A 24,019-nucleotide genomic window follows, 5' to 3' on the forward strand; every position below is an offset into this window, starting at 1 on the left:
CATGGAATATACGACAGTGCTGAGTTCACTAATGCAAAGACAAAAAGTTCTTACATTAATCCACAAAATCACTTGTGTGGTTTGTGTTCATATATATATATAAACAAACCTGCCATGCCTTGCTTTGGGTGTGTGGCAGTACTCTTTTGACAGGTTTTGGAGATCGTTAAAATGTGCCAAACTGTTCTTTAGCTCTCGCTGAGTCAGGACTTTAAAGCCCTGCTGCTGATTTGATTTATGACACTGAGATCCAGCCTGTGGGCTCATGGCAGCTGATTATAATTCCTCAGTAAATATGGCAGCAGGATTAACAAAGTGCTGTGTGTGTGTGTGTGTGTGTGTGTGTTTCTAGGAAACTGAACACTTACTCGTATATTCAAATGTCAGTGGATTATACTACAGTACAGTAGTTTTCACATGTGACTGTGCTGTAATATTTTAAGTCTTTTAGTGTTCATGGCAGCTGTATCATAGATCTTTCGTATTTCCAGTTTACAATCACATAGTACCAGATTTACCACCAAAACTCGTACTCGTAAGCAAATACCAGCTTCTCTGGGCTGCTGCTTCTTAGCTCACCAGTCATTTTTGTTATGCTTTACTCCAGCCAAATTACTTAAAGGTCCCATGTCATGGCCATTTCTACTGATCATATTTCCAATGTTGAGGTCTACTAGAATAGATTTATATTGTGCAATTTTCCAAACTCACATTGGTTTCTCATACAGCATCTCTGTATAGTATGTGTATTCACCAGGTATTCACTCTCTGTCCTAAACGGCTTGTTGGAGCTCCTGCCCCCCCCTCCCTGTGAGCCCAGTGTGCTCTGATTGGTCGGGACGTAGCGACGTACAGCGAGAACAAGCGAAACTCATCCTGAGCACACACAAACACTCACAGCCGAAGTAAAAACAATAAGTGTGGCTTGATATTGAGTAAGAAAAAGGTTTATAACGCTGTGAGAATGGGTCTGCGGAGAGCATTTCTCCGCGATCCCAACTCGTCTATTACCAGCGTTCAGGGAGCTCTATGCAAGTCAATGGGGACTCCCTGTTAGTTAGCCAAGGGATCCTGGTGTGTGAGGTGCTCCGCGGATTGGTCCATTTGGGCCAATCCGGTCATTTGTTGTTGATTTGGGTGTTCACACGTCACAGAAGCAAACAATGGAAAATTAGAAATCTCCAACGAGGCGTTTTGGGGCAGCATAGACAGTTATTTTCTGTGTTAGAGTTTTACTCGCTACAGGGTGTACTTTGAGGGCTTTTGACTCTGCAGACCGATTACATAAAAAAGCTACATAACACACAAGGGGACGGGTAATAACCGGAAAAGCATGACATGGGCCCTTTAATTCCAAAACAATGAGTGTTCGTCAACTAAGGATTCTTTATCCAAAGTCCTTTTGCTTTCTTTGCTGGCTGAAATGTCTTACTAGCAGACTCTTATTAGCTAATAAAACACAGTTTGGTTGTGTCTGCTGCAGTGTCAACCTCTTTTAAATCCAATACAGATTATGACAGAGCTGCTAACCTAATCTGACACATTAAGGGGAAACCGAACACAGTAGATGTGTCAGTCGGTTGTGAGGCTTTTTTCTTACATAATCTTGAACCACAACGCAATGTAGTAAAACATTTTGCCGGGAAGAAAATGTTCGGTGACGTCCTGTTTCATTTGACTTGCATGTTAAACAGTGTTTAAACCTTACATAATTGCTCTTGTCTTCATGGCTTTGGAAGGGCAAACCACCAGTTCAACACATGTAAGGAAGTCAGTGCAATCGATAGTAAAAGACCATCAAATTATACAAATATAATTTAAACCAAAGGATTCCTTTTTGGTTCATTCTTTTAAGCTACAAAGACTTGTTGCAACAATATATGAATACCTTCACCTGATCACTCTGTAAGATTATATTAAATTCCTCTACTGCCCTCTGGTGGGGATAGTCTACAGAGAATTGAACTACACATCAACGGTATTTTCATATTTGCAGCAGGACGTTAAGAGAAAACATGTGTACATTTGAAAACGTCTCTAATGTCAGAAATTAAACATATTATTGATGACTTATCATTCTGAATACTGTCATACTTTTTTCTGTGTTTGAATTTGGACCTAGTTTGGCTGTGATGTGACTCACACACGTTGTAGTCTTAACCCAAACAAACAGCTGCCCCCCTCCCCTCCACAGCTGCCCCCCCCCACACAGCTGCCCCTCTCTGGTCAGCGTGCCAGCTCCTCGGCGCAGGCGGAGATGGGGCTGAGCACTGCGACTCCGTTGTTCCTAACTACAGCTGGCGTTTTCCTCTGTTTGATGATGATTAGAAGGAATTACAAGCACACCCAATACCACACACACACCCTGATTTCATCAGACCAGAATCCCAGAAAGAACAATGACAATTGTGCAGAGCATGCCAGACTTTGACTCATGGAGAAAAAAAATCTTTTTCGCTTGTTTTCTTTAGTGACTGATTTAATTTGTGTCTCAGCAATAAAGCATATCTTAAGACAATATGTACAGCAGTTGACATGTAAGGCAGAAAGGGACGCTTTATCTTGAGTGTAACTGAAGCATTATGTAAGCCTGATATTTCAAAGCTGTCAGTCTTGAAATATGTGGATCTTGTTTTTTTTCTCAGTAAGATGCCAACTTTCTTAGATATAAATCTCAACACTTGCCAAACTTAGTTCTGTTACTACATTAGACATGGCTCTTAGTATTGCAGCACAATAAATGGGTTTTATTTTCCCTTTACTTAACCATTCAGTGAAACACACATAATGTGCACATCCAAACATAGTATTTTGTGCATTTTCAACATCAAGCATTATATTTTTGAGCCGTCACAAATAGGACATTATAATCTAGATCAACATTTCACACAGAGCGAAATCTACTTGGTGAACTCGTATTTAAAGCAGTGTGTGGAGTGCCTCTGTCACTCCTCTTCTCCTTCAGCTGGAGTGAACAGAGTCAAATAGGCTAGATATCGACAGAAGGATCCTTGAAGTGATGCTATCTGAGCGATGTCGGTCTCTGGAGGGCCCAGGCTTCCAGTTTACTGGGAGTGAGCCAGAGCTCCGGCACCCTGACCAAAACCAAACCCTTTGGGGCCGAAGTTCTTGGCGTAGCAACCTGTGAATGAAATGACGGAGACATGGTTTATTAATGCTGTTTGCAGGGTTGCTACTGACCACTGTGCTTTTAGATGTCGGGTGGTCTATTTGTACATACAGTAAAGGCATTATAGAATATGAATACAAATATACTAAATGGCAGAAAGTCACGGGGGCTGCTGACCTGTTTGTACTCTGTCTTAAGTCATTTAGAGTGATCGTCTGCACAAGGTTACTGTTCAAATGTCACTGGCTGAGTTTAACCTCTGTGTACTGTTATTATACATGTTGTACAATTGAATACCGCCTATCCAAAACATTTGCAACACAGTCATCCAGTTGTGATACAGAGATGAGGATTTTCTCATTTGTGATAGATGTGAAAAGTACAATAAATAATTATTTAATCTCCTAACCAATAGATAATTTCCTCAATTAATCAGTATATTGTTTGCTCCATAGGATATCAGAAAATAATAAAGAATTCCATGAATTAAAAATGCCAATTATATCCTAAAGCCCACACTGCTTTATTTTGAGCATCAAAGGTCTAAATGCCAATTTAATGTCACGCCTGAAAACTGAAAATATACTCAATTTTTAAAGTTAGACGAGGAAATATGCATTTTTGTTGGACAAATGAATAAGTGATTATTGATGGATTTGCTGATTGATTTTTCTCAGACATCACTTCATGGGATTAGTTGTCACAAACCTTTACAGAAGATCTCTCCGTCTCTATCGGCGAGGGTTGTGGACTCGAGTCCTTTTCCACACTTGGCGCAGCGAAAGCAGCCTTTGTGCCAGGACTGATAAGAGAGCAGAGAATTAAAGAAATACAGAGAACTGTCAAATCATCGTTTTAATTTAAAGTACAATCGATAACGCGTTTATCTCTTACATTTCCTCCTCCAACAACCTTCTCGGCTGCGTACACCGTTTTCCCACATCGAGGACACACATCTGAGCCTCCTTGCTTCTGAGCGAACTTTGAGGCGTTGGGGTTGGTTGTAGGGCGATGAGGCGCTTGTCTGTCATGAAGAAAGAGAGATTTAAAGATGACAGTTGGGGAGGACTCTAACTACTAACAGGTATCTGGATCTCGTTTATGTTTCATCTCTTAGTTGAAATGATTGAGTCAAACAAAAACTCAAACATTATATAACGTGTTGAAATCACAAAAAATCCAAGGCACTTAATAATATGCCGTTATATTTAAGGCATTTTCATTGTTTAATAAGAGAGTGCCTTGGAGTTTTTGGGGATCTTTGCATTGACTTCTGTCCTGATCCAAAGATGATGTAAAAAAAAAAGTAAAATGTACGAGTCATTCCACAATTTGGATGTACAGTATAATTGTGAAATACATAGTTGAAGTGCTGTTTGCTCACTCTTCAGGCTTGATCCCCAGTCCCTCTCCTGTGTCCATGCTCAGGGTGCCGGCTCCGCCTCCGAACCCGTAGCCTTTTGGCCCGTATTTCTTGCCATAGCATGATTTGCAGTAGATTTCATCCACATGGACGGCCACTGTTGTGCTGTCTAAGTTCTTCTTACAGACCACTTCAATCAACAAAAAAGAGAACACATTTGAAATCAAAATCTATGTACTTATTGTCCTTTACTCTCACAAGCTCCTACAGCACAGTAACTCCCTTTCTCCAAAACGTTTTTTCTCAGATGATTAGCCGTGACATTACCCCAAACTATGCGTGATATTTTAAGGAGGAAACCCACTATGTGCTTGGCTGCCTCAGATAAATACTTGTCTGTGCTTCAGGGAAAGTTTGTGTACCTTCCTCTGCCATATAAGGAAGCTTTTGTCACATGTTTCCACTGGATCCATGTAAGGAGTGAGACGTCTGAGCGAAACCCTGCAGAGGCTCACTTTCCTGCCCTAATGCCAAATACCCCGCATTCCAACCTGGCACAGGTAGTGATTACCGTTTACCCTCTGGAAGTTAGGTCAGTATACAAATAAAGCAGATTACCTGAGAACTTAAAATACTTACTGCACAGAAAACAGGATTTATGCCAGCTCTTCCCCTCGCACTGCACTTCCTCTGCAAAGTAGACGGTTTTCTGGCAGCAGCCACACTTGTTTCCTCCTCCGAAAGGCATTCTGTAAGCAAGCAGGAGAGCCTGTTGTGTACATTTTCCATTCACTGTATGAATAACATCTGTCTTTTGTAAAACAGATCAGTGTTGCTCTGCAGAAGGAGAACATCTGCACTACTTGAGGCTAGATGCAACAATACCTATAAAAGGAGAGGTAGCAGTTTGCTATGATACACTTCTCTTTTTTCTATCTTTTGTTTGAGCATTCTAGCATGAAGGACTGTCCATACCTGATAATAAAATGCAAAATATACCTGCTGACGCTGCCAAGATAAAGATGAAATGACCTCAGAATACACTCTGTATTAAAACCACACCAGTGTCAGCACTGAGTAACATACATGTAATGTCTTTTAATGTGGATGATCTCATGTTATGAGGGTCGTCATCCACACAGAATGTCATTAATCTACTATATCGCTCTGGATAAACAGGAAATTCCCTGCATTTTATTTTGGAATTACACGTTAACAGTCTTGGGCTCAGACAACCCGACAAGCTACCATGATTTAAGTATAGTTACTCAAACAATACTTTAGAACATAATAAATAACAACACAGTTTAAGGATAGCTTTGGGCTAGAAGATTTTAAAAACACAGTAAACAAGAATATTTTTCCTGGTACCTTTTTTTTAAGGTTATCTAATTTCTTTCCTGCTGATGAACAGGAAACACTTTTGAAGCATAAAGTCATCCTATCTAGACAATAAGAGGAAGTGTCCATCTCTAAAAATAGGCCACTTAGCTGAAAGCCAAAGCCAAGTTGTCATTTTTACTGCATTTTATCCTGCATATTTTACGTTATTTTTTTTACAAATGTAAACAATAAGACTGACTTGTAGGCTCAAAGTAATATATTTGTTTAGGATTGTTGTTAACACACTAAAACCATACAATGTCAGTCATTTTATGTTTCCATCTCTTAAAATAAATACGGCCTGTTGTTTGAAGCTCAAACCATCAGGTCAATGTTTTTAAGATAAAAACACATAAAAAAGAGGAAACAATAACTTGTAATTCTACTATCACATCTTAACATGTCGACATCTTAAATGAACCTACCTGAAAGTCAAAGAAGGATCCTCTCCTGTTGTTGAGAGATGTCTGAGTTTAGGAGAGGCAGAGGTCTGATGAGGAGAGACAGAGGGAGGCTGAGAGGACACCAGGCAGAGGGAGGAGTCACAAGAGGGAGACAAGAGAGGGAGAGAGATGTAGCGAGGCAAATCGGGAAGAAGATTTGAGTAGTAGTTTATTATGGGAGAGGTTTGGAGACAGAAAGAGATCCTTCATCTCCATGTTTGAGAAACTGTTACTGGCCTCAGGCCTGGGCCAGCAGCAGACTCTACCTCTGTATATGAAAAACACACGAGGCAGAAATGTTAGCTGTTTGTAGCTCAACTGCAGGATTTAATCTGCTTATTTGGAAACAATCCACAACAAAATAATTTATCTATGCTCATTTCTATGAGGCAACAACATTAGAGAATAATGAGGCAACAGCACTTACATAATAATGATGACATCATGGTCAAAATACAAAAGAAATGTACAATAAAATCGTCACACTCAGAACTCACTGTTATCCTCACACTCAAATTCCAATACAATACACACACACACATTTCAAAGAAACATATATAACCTATATGCATAAACACAATCTACCTCTCATAGTAATTTACATCATACACCAAGCAACACGTGTCTACATAGTACTGTTTCACCTTCACCTTAGCGTTAGCTCCGCTAGCCGCTAGCATCACATTGCACATAACTATACATAACTGCCTAAAACAACGATTAGACATATCACACTCAATCACAACACACTCACAACACTTATACCCCTTATACTGGGAAACTATGGTGTCATTTGAAGGACCTAGAACCCACCTGTATATGAAAAACACACGAGGCAGAAATGTTAGCTGTTTGTAGCTCAACTGCAGGATTTAATCTGAAAAGAAACAGAGCCTCCTGCCAGAAAACAGGCATACATGAAATGTAAAAGCAACAGATGGATGGTGTTGTAAAAAGGAGCCCAAACTGTTGAGTTTCAAAGTAATTCTGCACATTAGCGGCCCCAAATGGAAAGTAGAGCTAACTGTTTTTCATGGTTTAAAGGTCCCCTATTATACTGTTTTTCATCAATACATTTTAGGTCTCAGATATATACAAAACAGGTCTCTGAAGTGTTTGGCCTCGAAATACCAACCAGATCATGCATCGTAGCATCCCATAAACCCCTCTGTTTCAGCCCTGTTTCAAAAGTGCGGATTCTGTGTCTGTAGCTTTAAATGCAAATGAGCTGCTGCTGGCCACCCCCTCTGCGAGATATTTGGTTAAAAAGAACACAATGGCTGCATCTCAGGTCGGTTATTTTCATTTCCTCGGTCCTCGGTATCACCGGAAGTTGATTTGTCTGTGCCATCTTGAGTAGCGTCCCATGGCGCTTATTTCTGCCGGAGCGAGGATCGAGGATCGAGTAGCGATAATGGAGGAGCGATAATCGAGGAACTACCAGACCATCCTCCGGTGAAATCCTCAGATACTCGCCCCGCCCCCTTACTGTGTATCGCTCACTGATTGGACGATGCAGCGCATGCACTGATCTGATGCTTCTTGACATGAGAGCAGAGTTTCCCAGCGGAGTGAAGAAAACATGAACCTCACGGGAGTCACTCCTCAGTTCATACAGTGTTTTGTTTCAATGAATGCATCATTCAGTTACAAATATGTGATATATCTGAACAACAAAGTGGGCAAAAATCATTTTATTCATTTATTGGAAACATTTTCATGATCGCTTTTTTCGTTTTACATTTTCATTTATTGTCATTTCCATTCAGTCAGTCATTAAGTACTATTTAAAATGTTAATTTGCTACATATCCACACAAACAAACAAAGTGTGCAATCCAATGATTGTTAATCTAACTGGGTTTTGATAGATAACATATCTCTTTTTCTTCTCTCAATTATTTTATTTCTATTGTGCACTCTAATCAATATTAATCCAACTATTGTTCGTTTATACATTTTAAGAATGGCGTTTATCTTTTTTGAGAATTACTTCTTATTTTATTTATTTGGGTCTACAACAGATGATACAAATGTTTGTCAGTAAATGTGTGCTAACAGAGGCGGGGGTGTTTGTGATAACAACAGGGACAGAGCTGGCTGCTGTCAGACGAACAGCTGTGCGGCATCATCACAAACGGACGTCGCTTCACGTGACGCTCCGGAGGAAAGGACGCTGCTCTTAAGACTCATTTCCCTGCTTCTCGTGGTTTCCTTGCGTCTCTCCATGCTTCCCTAGTGGGAGGGACTAAACGCAGGGAAACGAAGCAAGTGAGGGACGCAAGGATTCCATTTAACCGACCTGAGATGCAGCCACAGGTGCTCTAGGAGGAGATGCAGGTGATAAGGTGCGGGGGTGTTACACAAGCCAAAAAAACATTATGACATCATAAAGTGGCCAAGATCTGATCAGCTCATTTTCAGACAGGTTTTTATATAAATGGATCAGGACAAAAAGTGAGCGAATCTTTTTTCCTGAAACTTTTAGAATCTCTTTACACTGAGGGGACACATGTTGATGTAGAAAAGACATGAAAAAGTGGATTTTGCACAATGGGTGACCTTTAATATCTACAAGTAATGCAGCAAAACCTCTATAAATATTGACTTGACCAATCCGAAGGTCTCTCTGTTGAACACCTCAAATAAAGGTTTAAACATTTATTTTGTTTCATCCTCTCAAAGCTCCGTTCGTCATACATATTATTTCCTCAGAATTACATTGTGAGGGATTTAGTGTATGTGCTGTCTCTTTGTTTTAGGTGTTTAGGGAAAGTATTGAAGATCAAAACTTTGTAACTTATGGCTTTGTAATCACACATCCTTCATCTCACTGAATTTTCTATTTACCATAAAAATGATGTAAAGGGAGACAGTTTAAGCTTTATTTTGAGGTTGTCTTCATATTTAACCTGTTAAGCCCGAGAGACCCCGGTACCGGGGCACTGCCGCAACATCTTGTAGGAAACAGTGTCTGAGGGCATGTTCATTTAATAAAACTATGAATGTTTTATATCCATGTAGCGGGAATAAACTCATCTAACTGATAATTTTAATTTATTTTTCAAAAGAAAACCCACAATGCTAACACTGAGCCTCTGAATTAGCAACGAGCGAAAAATGCTAACAGATTACTGCACCGAAAATCACTCACAAAACCTTATTATTTATCTCTTCTCCACATCCATGACATCGATTCACATCGTGAGGTGACACAGAATCGATGGGTACCCTCATTATCACTGAATTATACGAATTTGCGACGTTATAAACAAAAACAGACATCAAAACAGGTGACGCTAGGTAGCTAAAAATGCTACATTTTTTACCTTGGCTCTGTAGTCTCTCCAAAGTGGTCTTCAATGGCATTAAAACGATAAAAACGCTGCTGGAGTTAATCCATAGGTTAATCCAATGTGTCTGTGTCCCTTTGAAATGATTTCTGATAATCCATGAGCAAACAGACGGATAATCCATGCTTTTACGTTTCTAGATGTCAGAGCTAGAATGTAGCTTCACTCTAATGCAAAATTACATGCGCAAAGCCCCCACCTTTTTTTTCACAACGAGTGTGTGTGGGGGACTCCCCCTTCGATTCTATTGGCTCTAACGGTCAGAAAGAGGTGTCAACCGTCAACCATCAAAATCGAGCAAGGGGGGCCAGAGATATGGAAAATCCACCCAAATGACCCCAGAAGTGGTTTATTTTTGCTAAATCTCTCTAAAAAGGTCAAATGTCACTTGTTTTGCATCAATCTTGATACAGGGTACTTATTATATGTTGTACTTTGGATTCCTAAAGCTTTTAGTCTACTAACCCATCATCCAAGGGTGGTTTTCACTATAAGTAAAAAAGAATTTTTGGACAGACACTATACACTGTTTTTTACTATGTAAAATCTGAATTTTCTTTAAAATAAAAACATCTATATTGATTCTGACTTTTCTACATCCAACTCACAGGTTTATCATTACTTTGGAGAAAAAAGATTATTAATGTAACCCTTTTAGAAGGGAAGATATGGTCATTTGTTCTGGGAATGTCATTTTCGAGCCTGAGACCTGAAAAACAGGCTCAGGGCTTAACAGGTTAAACAGTGAATACAGAACCAACAATACAGTACAGCCTTTCACACATAGTTGCTAAACCGTAATGTGCATCAATTAATTGTCCAAACTTCGATAATAGGGCTTGCACTTTAATTTAACATTATATATTTGTATAGATAAATCAGAATTGAAAGGAGAGTAAATACTGGACTTGAATTCATCATACATGACCACAAATAACAATTAATGTTATCCCATGTCTTCTTTATTTGTAAATAAGCAACTGTTGCAATCAACTTCCATCAAATCAAATAAATCCACATACAGTAAAGGTGAACAAAGGTCATAGTTGTTGTGTTGCTGCTGCCCCCTGGTGGCCAACATGCTTTATTTGCAGCAAAAGAATGCTCTGCCTTCAGTACTGCAGCCATCTTTTCTCCTGGCTTGTTTCAGGGGTTGCGGTCGAATAGTCCATTTAGCTTAGGAACCTTCCTAACGGAGTGAAATGACCCGGAAGTCCCTCAGTGGCAGCCATGATAAGTGCCGTTAGAATTCTCTAAATTAAAAGGAAAGGAGGTTTCAAACTTCCTTTATAACCTCCTTTAGCTTAGGAACCACTGGACCTCCCTAACCGAAAGGAGAGGAGAAAATGCTGCCCCACAATGCCTTGCGGCATTCCGTTCACGGAAACAACCGATTATGAACGAGAAATTATATCATGAAAGTTACGGTGCTTATTAAGCATTTTAAAACGTATGTGGTAAGTTGCCAAAGTGCTTTGTTTTGAACGTTCATCAGTATTATAATCAAAAAGAGAAATATGAACGTTAGTTTTTACTGAAATGATCAAATAAAGTCAACATTTCACAGTCTTTACTGAGCTGTGTGGGGTTTGTTCAACTTTTAAAATATGTTTGAATGGTGATATACACAGTGATAGATGTTAAGGACTAACGTTTATAATAAATACATTTGTATTGATTTTAAGATCTTTTCATACAATCATACGTATTGGGATCATTTGTATTAATGTGGACCGGAGGGAGAGGGTGACGAGCATAAGTTTCACTTTCCTTTTTTATTTCAATTCCAACTTTGGTCATGAAGAATATGTTTCTCTGTTGTCCCCGTTCATAAAGAATAAAACAACAGCATCAGAGCACGGTGCAGAGTCTCTAGATGAGTTTACAGTAGTCCCTCGTTCTTATTAAACATCCATGTTGTAGTCCGCTGTATAGAAAACTGTAGTTTCCATAGTTTCCCCACAGCAGCAGGCGCACATTTATGACCTCCACTGGCGCATCATAAACACGTCGGATAGTGAAAGTGCAGTCGGATTCTCTAAAGTACCGCAGTCTCTTCTCCTAAATCCTTTTGAATTCTCCTATCCACTATCCCTTAACCCCATGACGTTTCACTCCGAGGTCAAGGAATAGACGATAGGAGCTGTTTTTTTGGAGTATTCGACCGCAACCATGGATTTTGTTCCACTTTTTTTCATCCGTCTGGTATTTAGCACGTGAAACACATGATCCGTTGGATTGAGGTCAGATGTCTGATCTGGCAAGTCAACAGCATTCCGCTGATATGCACCAAAAACCTCCTTGTTTGCCTCTTTAAGTCGGTTTGGTATCATTGCTGCTTATCTTGAATAGACTACTGTATAAAGAAGAAGAAAAAGGGCTGCAGGTCCACTGCTCACCAAATATGTTTGTGAATAACCTCAAATACCCTTAAAGCTGAAAGTAAAGAGCTGCACTGTATTCAAATTGAGAAATTGAGTGTGAGAACATGTCAAGTTTGAATCTAGTGGGCAATCAACCTTTGTGATAACTGATTGTGTTTCAGATCCTTGCTCTAACCACATCTGACCTTTTCTCATGTCAGCTCCTGCGGTGGATTAGTCTTGAGGGTTCTTATGTTGTCATGCAATGACCAGTGACTGGATGTGTGTACTCCCGGCGATGCTTTTGGGTCTGTTAAAGAGAACATCATATGCAAATTATTAGGTTCATATTTGTATTTTGTGCTCCACTGTGACTAATGTTCAAAAAGCTCTTTATTTTTCTCATACTGCCTGTTCTGCAGCCCCTCTTTTCACCCTCTGTCTGAAACCAGAGCCCAGTCTGCTCTGATTGGTTAGCTGGTCGGCTCTGTTGTGATTGGTCAACCGCTTAGTGATGCCCGGCCCCTTAGTCTATCAGGTACAATGAGTTGGTGCGCTAGCCAATAGAAGTGCGAGTGTTACAAAGTGATGTCACTATGTTATAGAAGTACATTGTTGCTGTCTTGTGAGAACAATGTCTCTTCAAAACATACATTTTTCATGATTCATGAGATATATGCCGCGCTTTTAAATTCGATAAGCAGGTCAGCAGTGTAGTCAAAACCTGCTTTTTTAAAATACGACTATTGGCCAAGACCAAGTCGTTTTTATATTTTAAAGACCTGGAAAGGGTTATTAACGCCTTTGTTACCTCGAGGTTGGACTACTGCAACGCTCTGTACGTGGGTATGGACCAGGCGTAAATTAAACGCCTGCAGCTAGTGCAGAACGCAGCTGCACGTCTTCTGACTGGCCACAAAAAGCGTGACCACATCACCCCAATTCTGGCCTCACTGCACTGGCTTCCAATTCGGTTCCGAATTGATTTTAAACTCCTTTTATTTGTTTTTAAAGCACTAAATGGGCTGGCTCCGGCCTATATAGCTGAACTCCTCCAGCGCTACACCCCAGCCAGAGCTTTAAGGTCTGCTGACCAGCTGCTGCTGATAGTGCCCAAGACCAGGCTCAAAACCAGAGGGCACCGAGCCTTCGCAGCAGCTTGCCCTAGGCTCTGGAACACTCTGCCCCTCCATGTGAGGTCGGCCCAGACCCTAGGGGTTTTTAAATCTACTCTTAAAACACACTTCTTCTCCCTGGCCTTTTAGTTTTTTTTATATATATATCTGTTGTAATTTATTGTCTTTTATTGTGATTGTAGTAATGTGTTTTTATGATTGTAGTATTTATTACATGTACAGCACTTTGGCCCGACTAAAAATCGCTTTTAAATGTGCTTTATAAATAAACTTTGATTTGATTTGATTTGATTCAAAACATACATTTTTCATGATTCATGAGATATGTGCCAACAATGCATTTTTCAGATGTTCTAAAAATATAAATATTCGTACTTATCAGTTATATTATTTAAAGAAAAAAAACACTTATTTTGGAGACTTTTCACTATGTCAGTATTGCAACAGTATTGTTGTTTTGATAGTAAGAGCATGTGGACTTGACAATTGTTTGTGCGTGACGACGACTAGCACAATGAGAGCATTGTTGGCATTTCACTGGTGATCTTTTGCACTTGTTCACTCTCTTTCATTCTTCATTAGATCACATCACACGTGTGACCTTTACTGTTCTCTATGATACATGTAGATGAATGGCATGGTCAGATTTACTATAAGGTCATCCTGCTGTACTATGGAGCCTTAATTCCTTATTTAAAAAAAAAAAAAATAACCTGGATGTTAGCGCTTCCGGCTAGGCTCACACATCTCCCAGAAGAGAAGGATCAGGAGAGGTAAAACTGATAGGGAGGATGACATCGATAACAGGAGGGAAAAGCCAGCAGAGAGTGATGCTGCCTTCCTCCTTCTCTCCAAGCCCTACAGGCTCTTCACCATCATAGGAAGAGACAATGATGAACTCAAGAAGACTATTTATAGCCCACTATTGGCCAACACTAGCCCTCTGTTTCTGCTCTGTGGACATCCGCCCTGGCTTGTTGTGTAGTATGTGCACATGTGATTATGTTCATGACGGAGAGGGAGAGGAGAGGAAGAGAGGAGTAGAGTGACAGAGACTCAATGGATTTAATCCAGAGGAAGAGGAGAGGATAAGAGGCAGGGCTGAGGCTGGGCTGGGATCCATCTATCAGCGTACGGAGGAGTGCTGAGAGCTTATTGGACTCTCATAGAGGAATTCAGCACAGTCTCTCTTTTTTTTCTTTTCCGTTTGACCTGACTGGCAGCCAGGACTCCTCCCCTGGTAATGGTCTCTCTTTTTGGCAGAGGGTTTCACAGAGGCTTTGCCAACTTGTCAGGTGAGGAGGTAGAGCCGGAGGAGGTGAGGAGGTAGAGCCGGAGGAGGTGAGTTCATGCTGAGAATGGGTTTGAATAGCCGTCACTGTGTGAAAGTGTTTCGATATTTTACTCGGTGGTGTAACATGTTAAATCCATTGCGGCTGTTTGGAGTTTTATTTCTCCCAGAGTAATCTATCAGAGTTTTGTTTTGCATGTTTAAGATGCATGTTTTTCTATGTGTATTAACTTCAGTGTAGGGCTTGTAAATCATTGGGTTGACAGACAGTTAGACCAATCTGCTTCTGTTTTGATCATTTATCAATTATATAAAGTGTTTTTTAATGCTAAATACCAAACATTTACAGTTCCTGTTCCTCAAATGTTAATATTTTCAGTTTTTTAAAGAATTTTACACCACATGTGTTTTCGGGTTTAGACTTGTGGTTGGACAAGATGTGACATTGTTAACTTGGACTTTGAGGCGTTTTGATGGGTTTGTTTCACTTTTTCTGACTTTTTCAGAACTAATCCATTGATTTATAAAGGAAAATATTCGTAAAAGCTATCCTTTGCTGACATGTTTTTTCTTATGTAGAGAAAAGTAACATAAATCCCACTCATTAAACCAAATGTCCTTTTCCCCCGTATTAAGGGACATCATAAATCAAGTCACTAATCCGCCTAAATGTAACTTTATAGCAATAAAGCTCTTGTTTATTTTGGAGTCCCAGTCTCTGGAAAACAAAAGCAAGCTGTGCAAACACAAGAAGCCACAAATAGTTTGTAATATTTCATTTACATGGATCAGGATATGGAAATACAACCCTTTGTTCGTCCATGCATTTCAGGGGGGAAGTGAGATCATTCCGGGATGGCAGAGGGAGTTTGGCAGGATGTGTGAGCTGCACGACCCTCTCTGTCTGATTCAACAAGCAGCAGTTTGATCATGTTTCACTGAGTGTAACGTGCTGACTTCTGCTCTGCGTCACGCACCGTGGCCATAATGAGAGGGGAGGTGATGCAGTTTCATAAATTAGTCAGTAGAGGTCATGTATGGGCAGAGACTGTGTTTTAAGTGGTGTTGAGGCACACCCTGATTTCTCCATTTCTGGCTTTCTCTCTTCTCTCATGTACTTCTTGCTGTAATCCACGCTGATGCAAAAGGTGACCAGGCTTATTAACTGAAGCAGAACGTGCAGAGCGCATTGCAGCGTGAAGTGCACAATTAATAAGCTGGGAGAGTAGGCTGAGGGATGAAGGACTTTGCTATCTGTTCAATTCTCTCGTCCTGTGTGTACCTGCCTGTGATCCTGCGGATTCTTTATCTCGGCACCTTTAATTAAGCTGTGATTATGTTCAGCACTGTGCGAGAGATATAATAATGTAGATAGCAATGTGAATCTCTCAAGGTCAGACGTATGTGTGTCTGTGTGCAAACTAATAACACATTTCTGAGTATTTCCATGTCCAGCCAGTGCCCGTCTTTGACTGTAATCCTCACTTATCTCATGTCTGTGACTCAACACAGAGGATGGAGGGTTCTTATTTCCAAACTGCCTCAAGTCTATAATCTCTCCGTATGAACTTAAGTCATCCTGCAGAGCAATTAACTTCAAGGAGAGGCAATATGCACTAGGGTAATATATCATAACTTGCATCACACCACCCATTGCCCTGTGTCCTCTCCCCAGTTGTGCTCTCGGCACACGCTACATTTGGTCATGTTTCACCAAATGACCTCGGCCTGCACTAATTCAGCCTTGTAAGATGATTGTGTGAGTCATTCTGAAATATTTGGCATCACAACACACAGGGAGGTGGTGTCTTAGCCAGTGTAATCCTGACGCAAAGATTATGTGAGGAAAATGTGAATGTTATCCCATGTTGTCACCACATCCTCGCTCCTGTCATTCAGTTTTCCTGGGCTGACACCTCTGAGCCGGCTTCCTTTGGCCCAGATTCCCTCTGAGGGAGCCTGTGCCCTTTAGGCAGCCAACTACAAACATGCAGTGACAATTCAAATCAGTCCAGTCCACTGGCGCTGGCTGTGACTCAGGACACTCGGCGCCAGGCGGAAAAGATGCATACGCGAACTGTGACAGAAAGAGAGAGCGAATCAAGTGAGTGCAGAGGGTGAGACATTTTTTGGAGAGTTTAACAATGGATGGTGTCCAGTTTTGGCTCAGCCCTTTTCTTTAAGAGAGACTTGGACTGGAGCAGTGCCAGGTCCATTTGCAAGTCAGAGAGAGCGCCTTCTCGCTAAGTAGTGTGAACCACAGGCTGCATCTGCAGCAGAGGAGCTGTCTAGAGTATTGTTATGCAAGCAGGAAGGGAGCAGTCCCACTTTGATCAAAGCATCGGACAGAGGCGGGGATGCTCCGGTCCTCGTTGGAGCTGGAGGAGGCTGTACGCTGTCCTTTGTGGGGAGTAGACGGACCGTGCAGTGTACTTGACATGCACAGTGCTTGGAGGAGCAGCTCTGCACTGCAGGATCATGAGATTGATGAACTGATGGACACCTGCTCATCACTCCGCCTCCTTTGCACTTGCTTCTGAGCCACTAAGTTTTGTCAACCTCATTTTAGGTAAGTTTGAATTCCTTTTTGAATACAGAAGATGAATCACAACAATAAGAATATATAAAGTAGGATTTGTGATCGGCAAAGCCAGCTGCACAGTTAGTTTTGTAATTGGATTAATCATGTTATTGATCTGAACTTTCCATTCCCTTACATGCTGACCTTGTTGTCTAAATCAGATAAACAAGTGCACCACTACAAAGTGCATTTCACTGTAGTGTTGGTGAGCATGTGAGCTGTTGGCAGACTTTTTACAATACAGTGTCCCGTGATTGGCTGAGATATTTCAGTCATGTGTGGCTGCAGGCAGAGAGACAGAGGCCAGGCCGCTGAACTAAGTCCTCCAAATACTTTGTGGTCCCGTGCTGGACTTTTATCATCCTGCAGGGATCGGGGAGTCATCGGGGAGTCATGTGCCCAGTGATTGTCCGGGATGTACTGCTGACTCATACCAGTGTGTGTGCTACAGGCTACCACTGCATCAGGATCAGTTCACACTCATCACCTGAGTTTACAATGAGATACAGTAGACTGTGATTATTCATGCATGCTGTCTGATTGAGGCCTGAGTCAACATGAGATCTTCAGAAGCAATATCTTTGAAATATGAAGCTTGATTGATTTCTTTAAAATAAAAATGTCAAGACACAGATACGTTTTATATGATATACAAATGTATGTTAACGCTATCGCAAGATATGTTTTGGAAATTGTTTCTGTGTTTACCAGAATATTACTTTTTTACCCTACTTTTAGGGAAACAACCATGTTTCTTATATAAGCTGCCTGCTCTAATCAATGTATTTTAGATATATATATTGATCAAATGAATGAATGTGTGTCCTCCACAGATTATTATCACCCTACCCTCTCAGAGCTACACAGCGCTTTAGCGTCTTTCGGCTCATTGTTTTGGTTTTCTAATATTTGTTTGTTTTACCTTTCATAGTTTTTGAAATATTGTGATTGATTTTCTGCATATCTCCCAACCCTAATCATAGACACATAATCCCAATGCTAACATGCCCATGTTTAACATATGTGATGTTTACAATATTGACTATCTTAGTTTAGCATGCAAACTGTTAAAAACTCTTAACACAAAGTATCTGAGGCTGATGGGATGCCATTCATTTTGCAGGAGTTAGGTCACAAATCAAAGTATGTACATGATAGTTTTCTGTGCGTCACCATGACACATTCTGGATGGTACCTAACAATATTTATGTTCCATACCCAGCCTTTGCACACACTAATGCACAAAAAGCAGACCATAAAGTGATTCAATTCAAGATAGTCCATGCATGGCCCTGGGAATACCACTAATGGCGGGGGAAGTCATTGCCAATAAAGTAGATATGTTGTGTGTGTGTGCAACTTGCTGCACTTTTGAACTTCAATAACTTCACTGTCACTTTGAATTATGGTACAACATCACAGAAATAGTGTCCTGTGGTAAGACAACAACTACTTTGGTGGTGGAAATGCTGCTGAAGGCATACTTTTCTTTCTCGTTCACTGCCTGCATCGTGCCCCACTCTCAGGAACCCTGCATAAAGCAGATGCTTTGTAGCTTCCTTCAGATCAGAGAAGTACTGCTGCAGGCTTTGGGGTTACTGCACAGTAAATCCATAGCTGATTTTAAATTACACATATCATCGAAATAATTATGATTATATAATATTAGAGCACGTGAATGCTCAGTGATGATGGGAAATGCCATGCCGGAGAGAATCATGCTCAGAGGGGTTTTTGCTGCCTCTTAAATGCCACGTCTCTGTGTGTCGGGTGTGTTTGTGTGTGTGTGTGTGGTTTGTCTGGTTTGGAAAGTCTCTTCCACAGACACGCTCCACTGGCAGACATGTTCCACCTTGGCTAACCCAAAAGGACGGCCTCGGAAAACTTGATCCATATTTTATGTGTTCTATATAAAACCGTTTTATATAATATTTGGGTTTTTAGAAACAAGATTTATCAGATCTGCTACAAAGATGTGACATGAAGTGATTTCAGAGACCACAATGTCAACATGAATAGTTTTAGGCAAAACCATGAGGGGGATTTTCCCACTATGGCATGTTTCTGCTCCAGTTGTCCGTTAGAAGAACACATTTAAATAGGAATGTGGCTTAAGGTGTTAATCTTGCTGTCTTACTATTTTGACTTCTTTCATAAGTAATTATTCATTATTGTGTTTGCTCGAAGTGTAGTCGTACACAAATTTGAGACATTTAATTAAGTTTAGTTCTGCAGTCTTAAGTCTTCAGGTTGCATTTAATGTCCCTGCCAACATCTTGACAGCTGTCGAGTGGCATGTTGCCGCCCCGTTTCTCCCTGAAGATATGACATTTCAGTTCAGCTTTGTCCTCTGGGAGCTGAAGCTGAAGCGGACGTTGATGGAAGGACACAGAAGGCTCTTAGTGATAACACTGTTCAGACAAACTGACAGGGCGGTCTGTGAATCCTTTTAGACAATATGGATGTTATTTAGACTTGAACAGATTCCATCTTGCTAGAGATGTAGCCTTTAGTTGAAAATGTGGAGACCTGGATATTATCTGCTGTCGGTTTAAGGCTGTACGAGAGTGTTTTATGTTTCACAGTCTCACCAATTTATTGGCAATGAAACCCAGATGTGGACTGTACCACTTATGATATGCCCAAGCGTAACATCATTAAATTACAATAGAAAAACCATTGTGTTTAATTTAAGTTCATGATGCAGCCCATTCAAAACATTTAACTATTGTTTCAAGTTCCTGCGTGTCTGAGTATCAAATGTTTCTTTATTGAAATAAATCCAACTTTCTTGTGAAAACCTTATGGCACTCACAGGGGACAACATGTTGAATGAGGGTTTATTTGTTGATTAAGATCATAACATCAAGTGATTTTTATTCAAAACTGTATCTCAGATTGGTCCATTATTTAGCCTACTCATGGCTTCACACGGTCCAAAGCTGGTTTGAATCATAAAGAATAATTATTTACGTCATAAAAGCAACATTTTGTTCCTAATTTTTCTTGTACTTTATACAGATCAAAACAAAAATAAACTGTTCCTGAATGCTTGCACTTACTCACAGAATAATAACAAATGTAAACATAATATAAGCATAGCCAAAATATAATACACTATTCTCAACATATTTAAACTGTCAAATTAACAACAAATATGTCCGAGTTAACTACTGTATGATTCCTGTGCTTCTTAAAGGAGGGTCTGATGTGGGTAACACTGCAGATGGAGAGGGTCAGCACTACCGTTGGTCAGTTTGAGTTCTGCAGTGTTAAGCCGGAGCTCAGCGGTGCCACTGAGAGCCATATGTACACGTGTTTTCACTCCAACCGTTTACTCTGTTCACTAATTAGTTCCTCCCCTTCTGGCTTAAGGTGTGTTAATAGTCAAATGAAGTGTTACTGTTATAAATAAAAAACCTCCTTACATTTCTGCTAAGCATATGGTTGTGCTATAGCAACCTGGCATACAGTACCATTTTCCATTTCTGAGTGCTTGATGGAAATAAATGGTGGCTGATGTTTCCTCTGCCGGCTCTTGAGACAATTTGACAACTGTGACGGCTCTCAGGAATGTGAAGAGCAGATGCTCGGTACGTCAGAAAACTGTGACTTTTACTGTTCCAAAGGAAGGAACAACTCCTGTCACTCCAACTAAAATGTGAGTGTTCCAACATAAAGCTGTGGTATTGGGTTAATAATGATCTAGGTATAATGACAAACTGATGCTTCGCAGGTTCTCATCCAACAGCATATATACATTTTAGCTTTCTACTTTTTGTGTACCATCTCAAAAACATGATTCTCATTCTAAATCAGAAGGTTTTCTAAAAAGATGGCATTAGGATCTCATTGTTAACATATAAGCCAAAAGTATGGTCTAAAAAGCAAGATATGTGTATATTATTGGTAGTTTAAATGAACAGATGACAGAAGTTTTACACACCTACAACATAAATACACTTTTGATTATTGGTTATTCAAAAATGGAATAAGAAAGTGAGTTACAAATACTGGTTCTGCACAACATGAGGCTATAACACACTGCGCCTAAAGGAAAACAATAAGTCATACAATTATATATTCCTGGCCTCTAATTTATTATTTTTGAGCTATGGTTTGAAATAAACAAGTGCATGCTTCATCCCTATATGCAGTGCAGAAGAGCAAAGTGATCATGCCTGACTATAGCTCAAAATGTGAGAACATGTTCCACATGTGTAACATCATCTTTTATGACAAAATGCACTACATAGTGAACCAAAAATGTACTTTTGTTTTCAAACACCCTGGCAAAAGATACTTTAGTTCTTCAAATTTTAGTGGCAAATTTAAAAGATAAATGGTTAATGTTGTTTAGCTAAACACATAATGTGCCTGAATCGTAAATGCATTAAGTGAGCAAGATTTTTGGCGCTATCTTTTAAAGTTTTCTGACTGAAGCTGCTATCAAAGCTGAAATATGAAAGAAGTAATCATTAGGTCTTTGCTGGCAAAGCCTCACACACATGGAAATATTTCAATTCACCCCACATGTCACCATTTATATGTTTTCAATTGGATTTAGACACAGGGAAACAAAAGCTCCACACATCACTTACTGCTGTCTTTCTTAGTGGCCTCAAGGATGAAAGTGAAAAGCCTTGTTTTATTTGTTCATGCATGAAGTAAATCCCTTCACGACAATTTGAAGGTCTGCAGCTGCAGAGTTCGGGAAGTGCATGTCCAACGCACCTCTCTTACCTGTTCTAAAGAACCCGTTTCATAGGATTGATGGGCCACCACAGACAACCGCCCACACTTTAACTCATAACAGCGCTTAAGTATGCTGTAAAAAACACTTTACTATTCAAACATGAGCTCCTGTTCACCTTAGAGAACTGTGCCGGTTGCATAAGTGCAGCATGACGGCAGATGCAGGTTGTTTCAGTGTGCATAAGGGATTTGACAATACAACATCCTGTGCTGCTTATGATCCTTTTTCTGATCCTTTTGGGGCAATGTCTGTTTTTGTCCCAGGTTCAAATAAATAATTTATGTCAGTGCAGCAATGTAATCTGGGATATTACGTGGATATGTGGGTAGGCCTCATTGACCCTGCTCAGCTTCAAGGCAGCAGACACCACTAGATTCATGTCTGCAGCTGAATTGAAATTGAAATTCTGCCTCTGATATGAACTTTTTTTAATTAAGAAATCCAGCTCTGCCTGTGTTTCTTTAAAAAGGAAACCAGGTCATGAAAAAAATGTCGTAGCAGCCTGTTGGAATGAAAACCAGCAGGAGTGCAGAGGATTGTAAACTGCTTTTAAACAGTAAAGGTATCGTAAAACACTATCATAAAATATGATATACATGGAGTTAAATAATTGGGTTTATGTTGTGAGAAGTTTAAGAGTGTTTATTATGAACACTGTGCATTTCATTTGCTCTCTTTTATTTTAAATCATATTTATGCTCATAAATTAAATCAATCTAAAAACCAAATCGGTTCAAGAGCCAGACATTTGACCATTGCAAGCTAATGCGGTTTTGGATCACAACTTGAGGGTTTGATTGGTTAATTAATATATATACATTTATCTTGGTTAACTGCTCCTATTTGACAAAGGGTACATATGGGGACAGTAGAGCTAGCAGACAAGGCTTCGTCTGTTATTTGAAATGGTTATACCTCTTTACTGCAGCTTCAATGTTTTTAAATAAATACACACTATGAATGAAACCCTGCCAAAGCCTGCCAGTCAGGAGTGCCACCCACACCATGACACATCTTAGCTTATAATCAATTAAGCTAATCATCACACTTACTAAATATATCCTTCATTTAATCTGAAATGGTGCATTTACTTTTTCTCCTTTGAATGTTAATGTTTAGTTTTACAAAAGCCTATTTACTTTAGGTCAAGTGGTCCACTTCTACTCTAATACACTTTGGGGAAACACTTAGATAATACAATACTAACATTACATATTACAGCAACTAAAGATGCATTTCATTCAAGCTTTTTATGCATTTTTAGGTTCCCCCTTTTCCTGTAGTGTGTTTATAAAGGTTTTTGTTTTACATGTAAATGTTCTGCAAAGGCTAAAATCACAAAGTTCCCTGGGAGTTGGAACTTTTCTATCCAACAAGGTGCTCCGATAGGTTGTACGTGATAGGCTAAAGGGCGGGACATCAAAATACAAATACTGTATGAACCTTAAAATGCAAAATATTTCCTCTTTTAACTTTAAATCAGAGATCATTTACCTGCTGTGACATCACTAATCAGGGTGTGGCCTGTAGTACTTGAATGTATCAAGAGAATATTTCATTACTGTATAACCTGATTCAATATGGAATTTTAAACCCTTAAAGGTTAGAAATCAATTCAACTTATCTTATATGTAAGTGTTTATAACCGCCTGAGGCTGAAGCATTATTCAGGGTGTCGATAATGCCATGCAGCCACTGACCATGGGTATTCACTTAAAGTGAATTATGAAGGATAAATCCCTGTAATGGGCCAGCAGATTATCTAGCCCGCCTAAATGCCCACTCTAATCCTCTGTGTCACAAAAAGTACAGTGGGCTTTAATAGAAAAGGCTGTGTCAGCATTTCATGTTTTAATGCTAATCTTTGACTAATGATGTTTATCCAACATGACGACAAAGTGACTTTTTTAAAGGTGATGACAGGACAGAAAAACATGGCTTTAACTACACGCGGGAGAGTGCTGCTGCAGTGTGTCGTAATGCTGTTACCATGTGGGATGGACGAGATGGGAGACTCTGGCTTTTATTGATGTGGGAGAGACAATTCGATTAGGAAATACAATTATTCTACAGCAGGAAACGCTTCTTTAGAACGTGCTGCTATGTGAAATGTAATTTCTGAGGTTGTGTTACAACTGTGGAATATCTCTGAATATTTTACACGTTTATTGACTAGACTGGCCATAATGTAGTCTGACCTTTAGCTTGCTGCTTTATCGGC

General features: G+C 39.9%; 1 protein-coding gene across 1 annotated transcript; it reads right to left on the reverse strand.

Moving 5' to 3' along the window:
• Window positions 1-2,450: 2,450 nt before the first annotated feature.
• On the reverse strand, window positions 2,451-6,440 carry csrp1b (cysteine and glycine-rich protein 1b). Its single transcript, XM_034138815.1, has 6 exons — window positions 6,302-6,440; window positions 5,133-5,242; window positions 4,515-4,683; window positions 4,025-4,154; window positions 3,839-3,932; window positions 2,451-3,142 (listed from the first exon to the last, which is right to left on the reverse strand). The coding sequence occupies exons 2-6, from the start codon at window positions 5,239-5,241 to the stop codon at window positions 3,066-3,068; spliced, it is 579 nt and encodes a 192-aa protein (XP_033994706.1). The 5' UTR covers window position 5,242; window positions 6,302-6,440; the 3' UTR covers window positions 2,451-3,065.
• Window positions 6,441-24,019: the final 17,579 nt, after the last annotated feature.

This window comes from Trematomus bernacchii, unplaced genomic scaffold, assembly GCF_902827165.1.
Source record: "Trematomus bernacchii unplaced genomic scaffold, fTreBer1.1, whole genome shotgun sequence".
Taxonomy (NCBI): domain Eukaryota; kingdom Metazoa; phylum Chordata; class Actinopteri; order Perciformes; family Nototheniidae; genus Trematomus; species Trematomus bernacchii.